General features: G+C 52.1%; 1 protein-coding gene across 1 annotated transcript; it reads left to right on the forward strand.

The window, feature by feature from the left end:
• The first annotated feature begins 1,365 nt into the window (after positions 1 to 1,365).
• LOC102687548 (beta-2-microglobulin) lies at positions 1,366 to 7,027 on the forward strand. The gene is made up of 4 exons (XM_015346206.2): positions 1,366 to 1,530; positions 4,551 to 4,829; positions 5,557 to 5,602; positions 6,157 to 7,027. The coding sequence occupies exons 1-3, from the start codon at positions 1,461 to 1,463 to the stop codon at positions 5,568 to 5,570; spliced, it is 363 nt and encodes a 120-aa protein (XP_015201692.1). The 5' UTR covers positions 1,366 to 1,460; the 3' UTR covers positions 5,571 to 5,602; positions 6,157 to 7,027.
• Positions 7,028 to 14,565: the final 7,538 nt, after the last annotated feature.

The following is a 14,565-nucleotide window of genomic DNA, read 5'->3' on the forward strand; positions in this document are numbered from 1 at the left end:
CAGGAAACGTCGGGCTGGTGACGCCGCCTCCAGGAGACACGGCTGTTGTTTTCAACAGCCGCATCTCCACAACTGTGTTCAACTAATCCACCACGGCGCATGTTACAAAGTGCTGTAACAGATTTAAAAAGTAAATCTTACTTTAGGAATAGTTGTTCCTATTCTCAGCACAAACAGGATTTTTATAAAGGATTATTTAAATCCAAAAAAGTTATTTTATATTCCAGTCTGCTCTTGTTCCCAGCGTTGGCAGAGCGTTTCATTAATGGTACTATTGATTTAGTTGTTCCACTGTTTATAGCGGTGAAAAAATAGGTTTCTACTCGTTGAAACTTGAAAAAATGATAAGTGTAAAAGGAATGTCTTACACTGACAAGAGGCTTGGGCCTAACCACAAGACTGCACTGACAGGCTGAAGGAACTGAGTCTCTTTAGTCACAAGGGAGTATCCCACACAGACAGCCTGAAGGAACTGAGCCTCTTTAGTCTGAAGGGAGTGTCCCACACTGATAGACTGAAGGTACTGAGGACATAATTGGAAAATAGAACCACAACTTTACACAAAGGGAAGTGGGAGTGTGGAACAAGCTACCCCATTGTTGTTGTTGTTGTTGTTGTTGTTGTTGATACTGTGGCTTCTTTCGAAAAACAGCTGAATGACATCCCTGGATGTACTGGCTACTCCCAGACAGGCTGAATGGGCAACATGGCCTCTTCTCGTTTGAAACCTTTCTTATGAGCTTGTAAACAGGCCACCACCTCTGACCCGCACGGCACCGTGTCCCCCTGTGTCTCTCACGCTGCGGCTCTGCCCTTGGAAATGTCCTCTCTCGATAGGTGTGAGGCCGCCCTGAGCGGGCTCAGTAAGAGAACATCTTTCACCAGCAGTGTCCAGTATCTCTGGCCCTGACTGCGCAGCTGTGCCGGGCGAGACCGTCCTGTGAGAGCAAGCAGGGAGCGGACCCAGAACACCGAACCCCGAACCCGCCTTTTCTCGGTGGTCTCCGCTGATTTAATCTCGTTCTGGGCTTCAGCCGGCGGAACACACGCAGAGGACAGACAGAGCAGCTGACTAAACGCACAATCTTTGCTTCAAATGGAAAAAGTCAGGACGGGAGACTCTACACAAAGGATAGGGGGAGTGTGGAACAAGACACAGCTGATGATTCAGAGTGGCTCCTGTCACCCCCCGCCCCTCATGCCGCACTTTCGGTTTCGGCCGTGCGCATCTACCAGCGTCCACCCAACCTGCGCCGCCGAAACCTGCCTGGCGACGTCTGTCTCAGCAGCGGAGAAATAGCTGATTGGACAGCGGGGCAAGGCGGGACAGCGCTCCACCCTCCGCCGCATTTAACGTCTCGTCCCTCCTGTTGTGTCTCAGAAGCCTGCAGAGTCACCCGGTACAGCGCACGGAGCCGTGCTGCGCAGAAACCCCGACTTTACCGACCCAGAAGCCGAAGATGAAGGTCCTCTATCTAACAGCCCTGGTGGCCTTCCTCGCTTACCTCGACTCGGCGGCCGCCGCAGCAGGTAAAAGCTTCTCGGTGTCTGGGCTTGCCGTCGGGATGGTTATTTCAGCCGCGTCCCTCGCCGTGGACGGTTTCAACTTCTGAGCCCCGTCTGGGGGGGGCTTCGGCGGCACAACTCGGTGGCGAAGGCCAGCAGTGCGGGGGTCCGTCTCGCCCTGGTCTCCGGGGCGGACGGCGGTTTGCGTTGCCCAGATTCTCAACGCCAGTTTGAGGAGGAAGGGGGGAGCCGTCGTGTAACAGGATGTGTTTGAGTGGAGGGAGAAGTTGTTTAGAGTCCCGGATCGCTGTCCTTAACTTTTTCTCTGAAGAAATGACACATCCGTGTACCGCGCCGCCCTGTCTGGATATTACCGGACTCTCCTGTTCGTATGAGCCGGTTATTTACACGGCCAGCCTTTTTACCCGCTGGTCCGTCTGGTCTCTAACTTCACCGCGGTCAGTTATTGGAAATAACGCCTTTAGGGCGTCTGAGGGGCCAGCAAAGTCGCTTTTATTGTTCTGTTTTCGGGGCGACGGCCCCTGGACGAGCGCCAGGGACTTTCCCGCATCGCAAGTTTTACTTTCGGTTTCCCGGCCGCCGTTTGTGTACGAGTTTCTACAGAGGTCCAGGCGTCGAGGCCGCACTGGAAAGCAGGAGGATGGCGACAGGGGGCTGTCTGGGTGGTCCAGCTCGTTCAGTTTTCACCGCCTGCCGTGCGTCTCCGTCGTTCTCAGGGGGAACCTGTTCGCGGATGAGGTGCGAAGTGTTTGGGGGTGAGAGAAGGCGGGGTGACAGCGCCCCCTGGCGTTGCAGTACCGCGTTCCGAGAAATCACCTGCTTTCAAGACCGCTCTGCTGCAGACTGTGGAGACTGATGGGACTGCAGTCAGGGAGACTAGGCTAGAAATCAGAAATAAGGACAAAACACACAGAGAAACCTCTCGCCACCCCACCAGCAGACACCAATACATCTTTTTTAAAAGTACTTTCGAAGTGCAGGGTGATCTTTTACAATTCAAGGGAAGAAAAACCCTTTTCATTCACTCTTTTACAGTTAAAAACACTGGGGTGGGGGAAAGGTCAGGTTTAATCATGGTAGGAGCTGTACAGCGTGCGGATTGTGGTATTTGTTCTTGTTGCGGGGCTCTGTGCCTGAACCATCGCTGCGTGTGTGTGTGTGTGTCGGTGGGAGTGTCCTGGTGGGAGACGCTGCGCTTGCGTCCGGCGGCCTGTGTGATCGTCCGCGTCAGGCCCCACGTGCCGCGCACGGCCCCGGAGCTGGCTCGTCTCCTCCATCTTGTGGCGCAGCGATGTCGCTCCGCCCAGGCGCCTGGCGCCCATCCAGCGCGCTGAATATACTCCCCGCTTCGGAAGGGCTTGCGCAGGCTGCAGGGGAACAAGTAAAGGGGTTATTCCCTGCCGGAAAGAGAAGGAAAGACGCCCGAAGAAGGCTCCACCGCCACAGCCTTACTTGTTCCTCTGCAGCCTACGCTGCCTACCCAAACTGCCCGTGTAGAACATGCAGGTATTCCCAAACTCCTTCTCCACGGGTCCAGCCGGAGGTTTTTATCGTGGGGCGGCGCTGGGCTGGGGCCCTGGGTTCAGTTCCTGGGGCGCTGTCTGTGTGGAGTCTGCATGTTCTCCCCAGGTTTACATGGGTTTCCTCCCACAGTCCAGGGACATGCTGGGAGATAAGCTGGCGTCCGGGAATGTCAGCCCTGGACTGTGTGTGTGTGTGTGGGCTCTGCCGTGTACCCCTTGCTGCGGCTCCTGGACTGGTCACTGAATGTCTTCCTAGTGTTACTTTTGAACCTGCTCCTCGGGACGCGGAAGCCCACCGTCGGCTGATCCGCCGCGCGACAGTTGTCGCTCTCGTGCCCCGCTGCCCTCCCGGGGGCAGGGAGCTGGAACGCGCACACCTCCCGGGGCAAGGCGGCCCTCCCTCCCGGCGGTGTGAAACCCCAGACTGAGCTGGCGGCGTCGGGAACCGCGCGGGTGGCCCGGTGTTTTCCGCAGGAGCGCTGGGGTGTCGAAGCCTCGCGAGGCAGCAGGGTCTGTCTGAGCCCCCGATGATGAGGGAATTCCCCGTTGCAGGCCACTGATCGTGTCACAGACGAGCTGTGTCCGCTGTTTCTGTTGGGGGGGGGGCGTCTGTCCCTGTTTCACCACTTGGATCACTGTTGGGCCGCCCACCTCTCGAACCCGTGTTCTCCATTCGGGCCATCAGGCTTGTCAGTAGTGAATAGATCCAAGACGTCATCCAGTAGCTCCTTGAGAGAAGTCGGGGTTATCTCCTTCAACAGCTGGGCTGGGCAGCTTTGTTCCACGCTCCCACCCTCCTTTGTGTAAAGTGGTGCCTCCTGTCGTCAGTTTGAAATGCAACCCAAAGGGCTGCTGGCACTGAGCTGTGAAACATATTGACCCAAACCAGCCTGTTCTGGCACAGAAGACGTTTCTGTGTTTTAATCGATATAAACCAGGCTCTGGAAGGGGATAGAGCTGTACCCAGTTAGGAGAAGGAGTGGGTTAGCATTAGTATTTAAAGCAGCACAATGCGGCGCTCAGCAACCCATGACAAGAATTCTTCAGTGTTCTCCTGGACTGTAAGATCAGATCACTTCATTGGCCACACAATTTCTTGCATTAGGAATGTGTCTTTTCACAGACCCCAGCTTGCTCTCCATGAGACACACAGACAGGGAGAGAAGCTGGGGGTCAGAGCGCAGGGTCAGCCATTTATACAGCGCCCCTGGAGCAGCTGGGGCGAAGGGCCTCGCTCAGGGGCCCAACAGAGTAGGATTCCTCTGCCGGCTGAGGGATACGAACCGGCAACCTTCCAGCCACAGGCGCAGATCCTGAGCCACAGAGCCACCTAGAGATGTCTAGAGATGACACCTAATAACGTTCCAGCTTCCCCGAGCAGGACTCGTCTCCGCCCTTCCCTTCCTGCCGCGGGACGTCGTGCAGGGAGACCCCCTGCTCAGAGCGAGAGGAGGAGCTGTGTGCTTACCGGCTTGTCTTGTGTTTTTCCTTTGCCCCCAGCCGAGCCCAAGGTGCAGATCTACAGCCGGAACCCCGGGGAGTACGACAAGTCGAACACCCTGATCTGCCACGTCAGCGACTTCCATCCCCCTGACATCAAGATCGAGCTGCTGAAGAACAAGCAGCAGATGGAGGGCGTCAAGCAGAGCGACCTGGCCTTTGAGCAGGGCTGGCACTTCCACCTGACCCAGACCGTGCCCTTCACCCCCAAGAAGGGGGACATCTACTCCTGCAGGGTGTCACACAGCACCCTGTCTGTGCCAAAGGAGTTCACCTGGGGTAGGTGTGCCGCTCCTGCTCCACAGCAGCACATCTAGCTAAAGGGGAGGTTGATCGGGGAGACCCCATGGCTCCAGCACTCTGGGAGACGGGACATGATGGCGATTTAATTGAGACTCCACTCTGCCCCCTACAGGGAGGCGCCCGAACAGCAGTTCATTTGATTGTGCCTCTCTGATTGATTTTGTCCGGGTGTCTCCTTAATATAAAATCCGTGATCCAGGTTGTTGATGAAAGCAGGCACAGCTGGATGAGTCCCTCCAATCGGGGTGGGAGACACTGCTTTACACAAAGGGCTGTGGGAGTGTGGAACAAGCTGCCCAGCCGTGTTGTTTAAGCCAGTAGCCTGGCGGGATGAGAACCTGGATTCAGTGGTCCTCTCTCGTTATCAAGCTTCCTCCCCTCTGAAAGTGTCCCAGGAAACATGGGGTCACTTCCTGCAGTCCTTCCACACCCTTTTATAAACCTCAGCCTCGTGAGTTGTCTCAGTATTTGAGAAAAACAATTTTGTTCCAGAATGTAGAAGACTTGCGTGTGATGGTGGTCGGTCATCACATTAACAGAGCTGATGCTACCGAAACCGGTTATTTTAGACCGCATTGCTTAGATAGGATCTCTTCAGTTTTTGGATAGGATCTCTCCAGTTCTTGGATAGGAGTTTCTTGAGCCTGTGAAGTGTGATGCGGAAATGTGACCGATCTCCTTTTTTCCCCTTCTCTGCTTACAGAACCTGACATGTAAATTCTGTCAGAGGATCGGCCTGTGCACCTAAGGTGAGAGATTTTTTGTGAATATTTCCTTTTCTCAGAGCTGCAGTAGTGTAGAACACAATACAATGTGATTTAACAGTGGGTGGAGAATTATACTGGGCCTAGGTTCATAAGTTGTCAGTTCTGCTATCAATTGTTATATAAAAACATGTGAATATCAATAATTATTACTAGAAATGTTCTAACATGTTCTAACAATTGGACATAAGAATTTCCAAGCCCTTTGTTTATTATATATTCAAGTTGTTTTTACAGTTAGAACCATCTCATTATATCTGTGAAAATCCTGGGACTGTAACTTGACCTTAACTCAGCACAACCACCATTTATATCACCTCTGTGCTGGCTTCCCTTTATCTGTTACTGGAGACATTCTGGATTCAGTTAATTGAAATGCTAAAAATGTTCTTGATCTTATGTTCAAACCTCACCTGGAACTCAGTGTTTGGCCATGCTGTTGCACTAAAAACCAGACACCTTGTGATCAGTGCAGTGGATTAAGTAAATGAACGGCATTATTGCGTGTCACATGCCTGATTATTTTTCTTCTGTTGCAGGTGAAGATCACGCCTCATGTCTCATGCAATCTATCTTTGTAAACCTTTAGTTTTTCAAACCCACTAAATCTACTGATCATGCATACAGCAACAGCTTAAATTTCTCTGTGTATCCTCATGCAAACTTGTGCATTCTCAAACGTGGTCTCCCCTGATATGAGGAGTGTCTAAATTTCGTGAGTGGGTGGGTTTTGGGAGTTTGCTTTAACTGTATGGATTTCTTGTGCCTATTTTTTTATAACTTTTCAGGTAGAGAGTTGGTGACTTTGTACAGATCAGGTTTACCTGGACTGGGGGCTAAACCAATTTAAGTGAAAAGATTGTCAGTAATTCTGGCCCCAGCCCAGATTTAGGAATTTAGGGGAACGTCCTGGACCACCCAAACCAGGAAATGTTAAAGGTTGATTTATGGCGCCTCGCGGACTGGAACAAGGTGAATCGTAGACTGGAGAGCGCCAGTTCTGTCGCCTGGTGGGGTCTCTTTCACTGAACCACTGCCCGTAAATCTGCCTTTAACCACTGATCATGAACCAGCGGGTAGATTAATCAGACCTGAAGAGGAAAGAGCTTCAGCTATAAAGAGCCCATAGAGAGATACTGGATGTAGGGACTGTATTGAAGATCAAATAAATGGAAAATTCTTATCCTTGACAGCCTCCAACTATTGAAATACAGGTGTGTGATGATGCTGTAAAGAATACATTCTAAATGCGACTCTATTTAACCTCCTTGGGGTTTTCAATTGCTCTGAGCACCATAATTCAATTCAACTTTATTGTCATTATTAATAATAATATTAAAGATGTAGAAGTTTTAAAAAACATTTGAATTCTGTTCCTCTGTATTTTTTAAATAAAACTAGATAACAGGGTCTTGTGATTGTGTGAATTTGTTCGTTCCGGCACCTGACAGATGAAGTGGCAGGAGTAGAACAAGGTCTCGGATCATGGTTCAGAAATGTGTCTTGTTTGGGAACCTTCAAGAAACGTCTGAATGACGTCTGGGGATCACTGAGCTACTAGTTACCGAACACCCTGGATGGGTCCGTGTCAGTGCCTATCGGAAGTTCCTGCGGTGGGGTCCTGTCTGAATGTTGCACGACACCGTGAGATTGTCAGACATGGGGAGAGAGACGTTTTGTGACCCGAATGCCTGACGTCAAGACCCATTTGACCTGTATTTACCAGAATGTATCCACCTGCCTTCTGACCCATTAAAACAGAATTTGTTTTACTCTGTTACACACAACCCCTCCGGGTGAGAAGCACGTGCGCTGACGTTCTGGAAAGTCATTCCGGATGAGGACCTGGTGAACTGGGCTGGACAGGGGCTCACGCCCCCGAGCTCGTCCCTGTTGAAAGCTGCAGTCACAGGCAGGATGCTGTTCGGGTGGGGGTGTACTTGGGCGGTGCTGGGAGGGGTGTGTAGACTTTCTCTACGCACTGTAGCTACTGCCCAAAGAGCTAGTTGGGTTAATGTGACGCGCATTCCTCGTCCAGCGCTCGTTGACAAAGAGCGAGACTCTGGCCAGGTGTTCAGAGAGGACGAGCTGGCCTGGCTGGGTTTCTGACATGCCACAGGGGCCCCTGCCCAGCCCAAGAGGAGAGGGAGCCATCTTGCCTGAACATGTGACCACCGCGGTTCCGCGCGGGCTCGTGCCCTTCGCCACCCGTCCCGTCCCGCAGCACCTGGGGCGCGAACCCGGGTCTCTGGCGTAACGCAACAGGGAACCAGCCGCAGGAGCTAAAGAAGACCTCCCTCACCCTAGGCAGCTGGGGACCCTGCTACGTGCAGGGAGGGCGCTGACATCGCTGTATCCAAACTAGCTCTGCTACAAACACACACACACACGCACGCGCACTGAGTGAGGTCAGGCAGCAGGGCCTCCTGGGGGATTTCGATTTAGGCGTGTTGGGTCTGATGGCCCGGAGAGGCCTGGGTGGATAGACAGAAGGCCGGCTCCCTCCCTCCCACTCCCACTCCCACTCTCACACCACAGAGATCAGGGGTAACACAGCCCCACCCAACCTGTACCTGCTCTGTGCAGGCAAACGCTGTCGGAACCGAGATGGTCCCTCACGGTACTGAGCCCCACTGCTGGTCTGCATACACAGAGCGGCTGAACACCTGTCTCTAGGCTCCACGACTTAAGGAAGCAGATCACAAACCCACCATGAAGTCTGACAGATGCACGTTGTCCACCCATCCACTTTCTGACTGCTTTTTCCAGCACTGGAGTCTATCCCAGCAAGCAACAGGCACAAGGCAGGGTACAGTCCATCACAGGACACACACAGACTCTCACACACCCTGGACAGGACACCAGTCCATCACAGGACACACACAGACACACACTCTCGCACACCCTGGACAGTACACCAATCTATCACAGGACACACACTCTCACACACTCTGGACAGGACACCAGTCCATCACAGGACACACACAGACACACACTCTCGCACACCCTGGACAGGACACCAGTCCATCACAGGACACACACAGACACACACTCTCACACACCCTGGACAGGAGAGCAGTCCATCACAGGACACACACTCTCACACACCCTGGACACCGGTCCATCACAGGACACACACTCTCACACACCCTAGACACCAGTCCATCACAGGACACACACACTCCCAGGGCCAGTTCTCCCAGAAGCCAATTCACCTCCCAGCATGTCTTTGGACTGTGGGAGGACACTGGAACACCCACAGGAAACCCACACATGCCTGAGGAGAACATGCAAACTCCACACAGACAGCACCCCAGGTGTGGAATTGGAAGGGCCCCAGTGAAAAGAAGCAGCAATGCAAACCACTGCCCCACTGCGCTTTTCTGACATACAGCATCAAGGTTTCAAGTGAATGGAAGCAGAACCATTTTACTCACACTGGGTTTTACTGAGGAACACAAAAGGAAGGGACACCAGGCTAGTCGCCATCACGGGTCGAGCGTGTGTCCCGTCCGTGAGGCGAATTGAACTGACGGAAAGTCAGGCCACTCTACACCACTACAAACCGGGACAGCTGTGGAATAAACCGCGCTCATGATCCGTCACAACGATAAAACGTACAAATTGGTCGCGTTTACCCAAAACACATAATCTAAAACTAGATTATGAGAGTGTGTGTCTGTGTGTGTCCAGCTGTGGAATAAACCACACTAATGATCCGTCACAACGATAAAACGTACAAGTTGGTCACGTTTACCCAACACACATAACTGTGAAAAGTCCCACGTTAAAAAGGACTACGGCCCGATGGAGTATTGAATAGAGAATCGGTACAGTGCAAGAAGGGCATCAGTTTCATTAACCAGGCTATGACGCATCCAGACGAACTGGAAAATGCCAACACTCCGCCCTATAAAAGGACGCCCTTCCCGCGTTTCCCCTGGCGCTGGGCACCGCTGAGCCGAGAAAGACTTTCGCTTTCGCCCGGAGCCCCGACGGCCCGACGGGTAGAGCGAGTGAGTCGGAAAAGCTGGCAGGAATCGTGTCCAGTCCGTGTCGGAGAGTGAAAGGTCCGACGCTTCTCAAGCTGCCTGTTCATTACCGCCGATGGATTCCAGGTCGTCAGCTTGCTGTTCAAATAATTCAATCCAGAGAGAATCTACTCTCTGTACACACCACGACAGGAAAGACGGAAATCCCCAGAGACTGAAACAACTCAAGACCTACAGCTGCCTGAACCTGTATTTTTAGAAATCCAACGAGTTACTGTAAATCGGCAGTGTTTCAAATAAAAGGCAGCTTTCAGGGATACCACAACAGAAGTTCAGCCTTGATTGCCTTGAATCCAAACTTGTTTGTACTTCCAGACTGATAATAATTCCTTACATTTACCTGTATATAGCGCTTTTCTGGACACACTCCACTCAAAGCTCTTTACAGGTAATGGCGTCTCCACACCTGGCTGATGCTCCAGTCTGCTCACACACACCAGCTCTCAGCGGGGAGGAGAGCAGAGTGATGAAGCCAGTTCAGAGAAGGGGGTTATTAGGAGGCCATAACTGGTAAAGACCAGGGGGAAATCTGGCCAGGACACCAGGGTAACACCCCTACTCTTTATGACTACAGAGAGTCAGGACCTCGGCTTTATGTCTCATCCAAAGGACGGCACCTTTTTACAGTACAGTGTCCCCACTATACGGGGGCATGAGGACCCACACAGACCGCAGGGTGAGCGCCCCCTACTGGCCCCACGAACACCTCTTCCAGCAGCAGCCTCAGCTTTCCCAGGAGTCTCCCCTCCAGGTGCTGACCAGGCTCACACCTGCTGAGCCTCAGTGGGCTGAAGGCTGTGAGCTGCAGGGGGATATGACTAGCGTTAAACCGCACAGAATTTTCCATTTCACTCTGCGCCCTTGTATTTAAACGGCAGTTTCTACATGTTCGTCTTGAGGACGTCACCTGGAGATATCGTGGCTGCTTGTTTCGCGCAATTTGATACGTTTGATATCGTTTTACGGCCCGATTCCCCTCCCCTCCTTTCCCGCCGTAGCTTCAAAGCACACGAAGCATTAAAATCAAATAAAGAGACTCCTTATTAGCGTCCAGAATGTTCGGGAAAATCTTCAGGGGTTTTCTGGACTCGTGACACATGACTTAAAACTTCCTTTCACTTTCGGGTGGGTCCCGCACAGCCAGCGGGCGCGTCCAGGAGAGACTGTACCGCGGCTGGGTCGGGCCCCCGCCCCGTCAGTTCACTGAACCCATTCATCCCAACGGGTTCGAGCTGAGACCAGCCCAGATGACACGGGGGGGTGTTATCGTTGGGAGAATAGTTCCTTCTGCAAGTAAGTGAAGGGCCGGTTTCTGACATTTGATAAATGGCTACCACTCTCTAGAGTGACACATCTGGAATCAGGAGTTAAAAGAACAATCTTGGTCGCACCTGAATTAACACCATTGCAGGAAAAATGATAGTATGGCCATGTTAGAAACTGTAATGGGTCTTTACACAAAGAGGAGGGGGAGTGTGTAACAGGAAGCCCAGACTTGTTCTTATAATTTCTTAATAACAATTCCTTGCTCTTATATAGTGCTTCTCTGAACACTCCACCCAAAGCGTTTTACAGGTAACGGGAACTTCTCTTTAACATTACCAATGTGTAGCCCCGCCCGGGTGATATTTTCATGCACTCAGTTAAGGGTGTGAGCAATAATAATGTTCTTAGACTTACTGCACTTTTCTGGACCTCTCAATTTATGTGGATGATGCTCCAGTCTGCTCACACACACCAGCTCTCAGTGGGGAGGAGAGCAGAGTGATGAAGCCACTTCAGAGAGGGGGGTTATTAGGAGGCCATGATTGGTAAAGACCAGGGGGAGTTTGGCCAGGACTCTGCGGTAACACCCCTACTCTTCTCAAGGGATGCCCTGGGATCTTTAATGACCAGAGAGTCAGGACCTCAGTTTTACATCTCATTCAGAGGACAGCACCATTTTACAGTATAGCATCCCCATTACTATACTGGGGCATTAGGACCCACACAGACCGCAGGGTGAGCACCCCCTACTGGCCCCACTAACACCTCTCCCAGCAGCAACCTCACCTTTCCCAGGAGTCTCCCCTGCAGGTGCTGACCAGGCTCACAGCTGCTGAGCTTCAGTGGGCTGAAGGCTGTGAGCTGCAGGGAGATACAGCTGCTGCCTACAAGGAGTTCTTGAATCTCATACTCTGGCCTCTTTCAAGGCAACTTCACTACCCAGTGCTAGTTCTGAAGCGCCAGGGTCTCAGCAAGGGCTCCAGGTCTCTTTAAAGTATCTGATTTAAATGTTAAAATATGTTATTTTAAAGAGAACTGGGAGAATGTTAAAGAACTGGGAGAAGCCGTTCAGCTGATCCGGCGACGCGACTGTGAAGTTAACAGAAAAGGTTGCTTGTCAGAAGTGTGGTCAGATAGCTCCCCCTTGTGGACAACACCAGCATTTGCTGGCGTCCGCGCTTGTAGGTGCTTTCCTGCGGAGGGCGGAGACAGACACAGCTCACCAGCGAATCACACGGCTCTTACGGACAAACCCTCCTCTGTCTTGACAGCACCCAGGCACATAATAATAATAATGATTTCTTACCCTTATATAGCGCTTTTCTGGACACTGCACTCAAAGCGCTTTACAGGTAATGGGGATCCCCTACACCACCACCAGTGTGCAGCCCCACCTGGATGAAGCTCCTGTTTGACACAGGGGTTATTAGGAGGCCTGGATTGATAAAGGCCAGGGGGAAATTCGTCCAGGACACCAGCATTATGCCTCTACTCTTATTGAGAGATGCTGCAGGATTTTTAAGGACCACAGAGACTTCGGTTTTATGTCTCATCTGAAGGACGGCACCTGTTTACAGTATAGTGTCCCTGTCACTATACTGGGGCATTAGGACCCACACAGACTGCAGGGTGAGCGCCCCCTACTGGCCCCACTAACACCTCTTCCAGCAGCAACCTCAGCTTTCCCAGGAGTCTCCCCTCCAGGTACTGACCAGACTCACACCTGCTGAGCTCCACTGGGCTACCAGCTGTGAGCTGCAGGGAGATATGGCTGAGCACATAATTCCTTCTGCGATACCTTGACACTGAACACACCTCACCACTGCGTTTAAAATCCCTTCTTATTTTCCAACCCTGAATTCTGCTTTCTGTTTGTAATTTGTGTATACCCACCTTGCGATCTCTCCCAACATCCGTGATCTTTCCTGGATTTATTGCAGAAGGCTGCCTTGCATTTGTGAAACTGCTGATTTACAGTGACAGGCCGGATTTCACAAGAAAACAGGTTTCAGGCAGCCGTAGGCCTTGAACCGAGCTGTTTCAGCCTCTGGGGATTTCCGTCTTTCCTGTCGTGGTGTGTACAGAGAGTAGATTCCCTCTGGATTCAATTACTTGAGTCCATCGGCGGTAATGAACAGGCAGCTTGAGACTCTTCATTCTCCAACACATGTGTGGTGCTCCCGTGTCTTCCCACAGTCCAAAGACATGCTGGAATAACTAACCTCCAGGAAAATCAGAGTGTGTGTCCGTGACGGACTGGCGTCCTGTCCAGGGCGTACCCTGCCTTGCTCCTGGTGCTTGCTGGGATGGGCTCCGGCTCCCTCCCAGTCCTGTACTGGATGAAGCCGTTAGAAAATGGCTGGGTGTGTGGACGGAGGGCAGCAGTCTCGTGCCGGGATGAGAGTAAGACTCCATGGAGCCAGTCTCCTCCTCATCCTCCTCCTCCTCATGGCCTGTAACCTGGGCAGCTTCCAGGGCAACGCTTCCTCTCCTGCTGGGCCAGTGGGGGGCTGGCAGCTGTGCCCCCTGGCTGATGAGAGTGGAAATCTACCTGTGGAGCAGAGCAGGGCTGTCTCTCATCAGATCAGGCCAGCAGAGACCCGACAAGCTTTGCGAGCCTGCTGAGCTGACACATCAGACAGGGCACGTTTGTGTACTTTTTTATCAGATAGCAGCCAGTAGGGGTATAAGGAGTCAGTCCTGGCTCATGCTAGACGGGGAAGACGTTTATTCCAGTGTGATCAGGGCTCTGGCAAGGAGTTCAGGTTTGCTTTTGGTTGGTGTGAAAGAAGTCTGAAGTAGAACAAAATTTATCACCTCACACATATGCAAGGTTCCAAAATTACGGCCTAATTCGATTGCGAGGGTTATCAGAGTGACTGTTATTCCAGCCGTGTGCTGCTTGTAGCTGCTGGAGGAGCTGTTTTCAGAAGTCTGTCTGAGTGGTTTGTGTCCAATGTGGAAGTGCGTTTAAAACTACGAACCGCGGGCACTCCTTTACATGAAGGGTAGTGGGAGTGTGGAACTCCGACCATGTGGTTGAAGCCGATACCCTGGCTTCTCTCAAGAAACAGCTGGATGAGATCCTCCAGTCAGGACAGGGGGGGGGGGCTCTTCTCTACACAGAGGGTGGTGGGAGTGTGGAACAAGCTGGTCAGCCATGTGGTTGGAGCCAATACCCTGACTTCTCTCAAGAAACAGCTGGATGGGATCCTGTGATCAGTGAACTATTAACTACCAGACAGGCTGGGTGGGCCTCCTCTAGTTGGTAGCTTGTGTTCCTCAGTGTTACCAGCTGACCAGCCTTCAGGCCCATCGAACCTCTCGCTTGGCCTAAATAAAGAGGAAATACCTCCATCTCTCGACCCGGGCAATGACAGCCCCCGTGTCTGACGTGAGACTCCCAACTGGGCCAGTGATCAGAGGCTGGGGCACCGTGATCCTCAGTAATAATAATAATAATAATAATTGGTTACACTTATATAGCGCTTTTCTGGACACTCCACTCAAAGCGCTTTACAGGTAATGGGGACTCCCCTCCACCACCACCAGTGTGTAGCATCCACCTGGATGATGCGACGGCAGCCATAGTGCGCCAGAACGCTCACCACACATCAGCTGTCAGTGGGG

Source organism: Lepisosteus oculatus, chromosome 4 (assembly GCF_040954835.1).
Source record: "Lepisosteus oculatus isolate fLepOcu1 chromosome 4, fLepOcu1.hap2, whole genome shotgun sequence".
Lineage (NCBI taxonomy): Eukaryota > Metazoa > Chordata > Actinopteri > Semionotiformes > Lepisosteidae > Lepisosteus > Lepisosteus oculatus.